The sequence below is a fragment of the Buceros rhinoceros genome, unplaced genomic scaffold (assembly GCF_000710305.1).
Source record: "Buceros rhinoceros silvestris isolate BGI_N320 unplaced genomic scaffold, ASM71030v1 scaffold15415, whole genome shotgun sequence".
Taxonomy (NCBI): Eukaryota; Metazoa; Chordata; class Aves; order Bucerotiformes; family Bucerotidae; genus Buceros; species Buceros rhinoceros.
Genome location: NW_010414681.1, coordinates 838 through 6,104, shown reverse-complemented (window position 1 = coordinate 6,104; position 5,267 = coordinate 838). Strand labels below are relative to the sequence as shown.

The following is a 5,267-nucleotide window of genomic DNA, read 5'->3' as shown; positions in this document are numbered from 1 at the left end:
AAATATTCAATTCCCGCCACTTGTGGAAGGAGACACCACGAGCAGCTACAAGCTGAGGTTGCTGTATGTGCAGGACCACTTATACCTAAGAGACCTCATCTCTGACCTGTCTCTTAAAACGGCATTTTTTTTTTTTTTTTTTTTTTTTTTTAGTATTTATTCGAGTAAGATCCAATGATTGTCTTCACAGTGTTGCTACCATATTACCTTGTCTTTTCAAACATGACTCCGTTCATTTGATTTCGTGGAGTAGCTCCTTGCTAGGGTCTTTACAGGGTTGTTAGATATTTTTTCCCTCTAAATTTCGGAGTCCCAACGCGATCACTTTCCCACTCTCTCCAACAGGGGTGAGGGTAAGGGCAGAAACAACAACAGAAATCTGCATGGATGCTCCTCATGCCTCGATAGGACTGGCTACCATGCTGTTGGGTGTATCTGGCAGCTGAGAGGACATTGATGCTACTTCACTTCCAGTAGAATTAGAACCGGGTCCTCCTTCTGAAAAATTAACCTGCCCAAAAAAAGAAAAAAAAAAAAAAAAGGAGAAAAGTTGTTATAATCAAAGAAAAATAGCAGGCAAAGGCAAAGAAGAATGCAAAAATAAATACACAGGAAAGCAGATGAACAGCCTGATACATCTCCACAGGAGGTTGTGTCACTGTTGTTTTGTTTAATTTCCCTATTGACTTCACAGGAATTTTCTTCAGGCCCTTGCCCAAATCACCGAAAAAAAACAGGTTGAAAAAAAAAACACTTAAAAAAAAAGTTTAAAATATACTGAAAAATCAAGCAAATAGAGGCCTTCTTCTCTGTCTTGAGAGAGTGGCAATCCCAACAGAATGTTCTAGTCAATTATTTAAAAGTTCATGTGGGTTTTTTGACACGAAACTGCAAGGTTACTTTTTTCCTCTTTTGTGCACACGCTAAAATAAACCTGGAAGCAACATCCAGGACCAGAAGGCATTTGAAACAAGCCATCCTCTTTCATTTGTGATTTGAAGCGGTTGCTATCTCTTTTGAACGAGACTCGGTTTGATAAAAAAGGTCACGCTTCTCCATCATAATGTGCCCCGTGGCTCCCGTTAGTTTAGGAGCAGCGTTGGGAAAAGGCGTGATTTGAAGGGTGGAGCTTTGCTAATCCAAAAGCATTTCTTTGGCACCTATTTAGCTGACCGATCGTGTGATTAAGGCCCTTTCCAGATTACAGACATGCTTTGAACGGTGGATGAACTGTCCTTTCCATCCACAATTCTTTAACTCTTCAGAGGATCAGCCATTATGGCCAATATATACCAATATTCATCTGTCCATCTAATGATATATCTACCTATATGCATGTGTATATTTGAGCTAACCATTTTCCATTCTGCTTTTTCCTTTTTTTTATAACTGCATACAAAATCTCACTGCATCAAAGGTTTGTAAAGACCTCTATTCTATAAAGGCACAATAAATAAGCAGCCGAAAGAGATAATTTTATCTTGTGTCTGCTTGACACCTTGATTTAAGCAGGAAAACTAGTGGTTTCTCTGAAGGTGTGATGATGCAAAGAGCCCTGCTGCTGTGCTACATCTTCCCAAGCATGTATGGTGTTCTAGAGGAAAGAAGTACACTGCAGCTTGCCATGGGGCAAAAGAAGAGCAATCCTGAAAGAGAGCATGATACTAAACTAAAAAGGTCTGAAACAATTCTGAACACGGCTTTAAACCTTCATCTTCCGTCAGTTCATGTTGAAAAAATACCCAACAGTTCAAAAAAAGGGCTTGTATGTAAATTTTTCATCACTAAGTATTATTCTAAATCACTGAAATACCACACTGAAAGTACTTTATTATTTTAAATACCTGGTTTTAACACACTTAGGCCAAGAAACTGAGTTAAGGATGAACTTCTGTCCTTAATTCACCTTGTTGGGCCTAAGTGTCGTAGATTATATGGTCCCATATAAGCTGCCAAATGATGCAGGCATAAGGAAGTGAGTTAAGGACAGAATTTTGTCTGAAAGCTCTGTTCTCTTTCTGCTAAAAGCAGTTTATTATATTGTTTGAATTTTTAGTGTGAACATGTATTAACAATTCCCTTTCCAAAGCACAATATTTAATGTAAGCTATATATATGTGAATATTTGTGTGTATGTATGTATATATAGATATATAAAGTTATGTCTCGAAGTACATGTAAGGGGTGTGTGAGCTGAGTCAGTCTCAGACCTCGGTCAGGTCTTACCCGCCTCCCGCTGAACTTGGCAAGAACTCTGCTGCTCGCTAAGGCAGATTTTGCACCAAGCCCTATTAAATCAATTCAGTTTGCCGCATTTACAGAGCGCCATCATGCCCACCTTGCAATTTCAGGGAAACCCGGCTGGTTTGGATAGCTCGTCTCTCTGAGAGCACTCGGGACGTTTAGGGAATCCCCCATTGCTCTGTCCCGGGTGAAGGCTGGCCTGCTCCGTCTGGGAACCGACACTTACTAGTTGCTGAAAAGCAGGTTGGTCTATGTCACTCTGCAATGCGAAGTCACTCAGTACTTTCCAGGGCGGCTGGTAACTCTGCACCTCCACCGGGTTCGCCTGTAAACCACCGTCATGTCTCTCCGGACTAGCAGCCACCATCGGAGTTCCTGTCATCCCCTGGATATTCTGTAAACAGCCCAGCAAAAGATGTTAATGAGCTTGGTTAACTTTATTGTATATAAGCGCTGAGTCAATAAACTGCTTTCTATCTTATCTATACAGTCGCTTGTATTTGCTTTGTTAATCTGCTGTGAATGTCTTACTCTATTCTACTCTAGGTCAGCCTATTTCTACCCGCTGCATTTATCATGGTAGAAGTTTACTTTCTTTCCCTTTAATCCTCCTATTTCTCTCAAGGCATACCCCCTCCACCCTAAGCTTTCTTAAACACGAATACTCTATATCTTGGCTGCTGATGCATGGCTCGGCACAAGATATGGTTAATCATGCTGCCTTTCCCTTTCGCATCCAGGCTGTTTTTGTTCTATGTGACCTTAATTGGATCGTATATCCACAGCTCGGCAAACCTGGGGTGCGTCAGTACCGCGCTCACCACTCCCACTCCTCACCAAAAAAAAAACAAAAAAAAAAACCAAAACCAAAAACAAAACCCAAAACAAAAAACAGCCCCCTCTGTACGCCCTGTGATGCAGGCACTATGTGCAAAATAACTCCAAGCCTAGACGAATAGATTGTTCAGGAGAGTTAGTAACGTGTTTTATTGCATTCCAACAGGGTGAAATGAAACTCTTTAAATTCCACTTAACTAGGCAGCCTTATGAATTAATAGTCATTCTCAGGCCAGTCAATATACACAGAGAGAATAACAGAGCCTTCTTCAAGTGGACTAACAACAACAGGGGGAAAAATAAGTCTTAAAATGGAGGCAGCCAGTTTGCTCTACTGAATCCAGCGCTTTTCACTTCTCTGCATCGCAGGTTCATATGCCCATAGACAAGAACCCAATATATTTCTGAGTGGGAACTATATATGTTTTAAGCAAACTCTGAACACGATGGTAATTCCGGAAATTTAGCATTGTATTTGTCTTTTTCTGCAGGAAGTGTGCTGACAAATACACGCACCCACATTGTATTGTATAAAATGCTAAGAAGACACATCAAATTTCCCTTTTATTCATGAGATTTGCTTCTGGGTTTACCTCTCTGTAAAATTATCGAAGAGGGAGAAAGCGTCAATCCCCCCTCAAGGAGTCCTTTGCATTTGCAATATAAATATTACACAACTCTGGGCTTAATACGTCCCATAAGCGCTGCAGGTCGCAATTCATGCTGCAGTTAGTCTAATCCACCAGGAATCCTGAGCCCCACAAAAAGACACATATTCGCTTGAGCAGCCTCTATCGGTTTCTTGGTGTGCTCTGCTTTAATTACACTGACAGCAGAAAGAGAATAATAGTTAAATAGTATCACTCTTTTTGTTTGTTTGTTTTAAAGGGGGTCCCAGAAAATCGAATGCGTAAAACCGACCGCAGAGGTTGGCTGGGCTATACATAGCCCAGTCGTTTCGCCTTGGAAAGGAAGGCAGCGCACGGTCAGAGGCTGAAGCCACTTACAGTTTTGTCATTGGGTTGCTGCTGCTGAAGTTGCTTCATCATAATGCTCCTCTTTTTGTCCTTGCACCTCTTGTTTTGAAACCAAACCCTGATGACCCTCGGGCTGAGGCCAGTCATTTCTACCAATTGCTCTTTCATGAGGGCGTCAGGTCTGGGGTTGGCAGCGTAGCAGGTCCTCAAGGTGTGAAGCTGTTTCTCATTAAGGACAGTCCGGACTCGGGTGGTCTTCTCAGGCTGCTTGTGGACGTGGGGTCGCAGAGCTGGCTGTCTGGCAGAGATAGGTTCTGCTGTAAGGGAAGGGGAAGGGAGGAACAGGATCCCCATGAGTGGGAAGCAGGGAGTATGCAGAGACTACGAATCTAAGCTGGTGGGACTGGGGGATGCGGGGGGAGTGGGGGGAGATGGTTGATGGACCCTCCTTCAAAGGCCATTTAAACAGTCAGATCTATCGGAGCTCCCGCAGTCTCCTTTGCTTTATGCACTGGTGGAGTGACAGGACTGACATTTCTGACTCCACAGATAATTAATTTGCAAAAACAAACCACCCCCTAAAACTCTTAATGTCAGAAGCTTGAACCTGTGTAAGACTTGACAGGGGAGGCGAGTTTGCTAAGGTGTGGTGTGCGCTAGGAACGGAGGGGGAGGGGTTTTTGTATTATTTCCTGACAAATCACCGAAACAGATTTTTTGCTCGAAAATTAATGAAAGAATACTTATTAAATTAATGATAACTCAGGTCTGCTTCTTGTCTACTGAATCTAGCTCATATTAGCCAGAGGCCACGATAACGCACAACAGCTCCTGGCAAATTTGGTGCTTCCAAATCAAAGCAAAACAAGACAAATCCGCTGTAACCCTGGCGGAAAATCCTGAGAAAGCCCCTATCTTAGAGCTCGGAGGAAGAGGGTCTGTCTTGGAAAGTGGAGGTGCTAGGTAAATTTCTGAGGACTCTTGATGAATACTTTAAAGGGGGAACAAGCCTATGAACTCGTGGAAACTGCCAATAAATGCAGACATCAAGAGCTAAAAGTTTTCGTGTGATTCTGCTATTCTTCTGTGTATTGTGTAGCTGTAGCTATCTAGATATAATTTGACTCAGTCAAGGGAAAAATAAAAACACCACTTCCTTTCCCCCCCCCCCCCCCCAAAAAAAACACCCCCTATGCATATATATCACTA

At 42.4% G+C, this 5,267-nt stretch overlaps 1 protein-coding gene across 1 annotated transcript; it reads right to left on the bottom strand.

The window, feature by feature from the left end:
* Nucleotides 1-297: 297 nt before the first annotated feature.
* Nucleotides 298-4,412, bottom strand: ISL1 (ISL LIM homeobox 1). The gene is made up of 3 exons (XM_010137170.1): nt 4,089-4,412; nt 2,471-2,638; nt 298-511 (listed from the first exon to the last, which is right to left on the bottom strand). The coding sequence occupies exons 1-3, from the start codon at nt 4,410-4,412 to the stop codon at nt 395-397; spliced, it is 609 nt and encodes a 202-aa protein (XP_010135472.1). The 3' UTR covers nt 298-394.
* Between the last annotated feature and the right edge of the window lie 855 nt (nt 4,413-5,267).

What these genes read in the sequence shown, in the direction of transcription:
- ISL1 (XM_010137170.1), bottom strand. Translation starts at nt 4,412, where the DNA reads ATGGGGATCCTGTTCCTCCCTTCCCCTTCCCTTACAGCAGAACCTATC. An exon ending in AGCAACCCAATGACAAAACT is followed by an intron (nt 2,639 to 4,088) that starts GTAAGTGGCTTC and finishes GGCTGTTTACAG; the next exon opens with AATATCCAGGGGATGACAGG. An exon ending in AACCTGCTTTTCAGCAACTA is followed by an intron (nt 512 to 2,470) that starts GTAAGTGTCGGT and finishes TTTTTTGGGCAG; the next exon opens with GTTAATTTTTCAGAAGGAGG.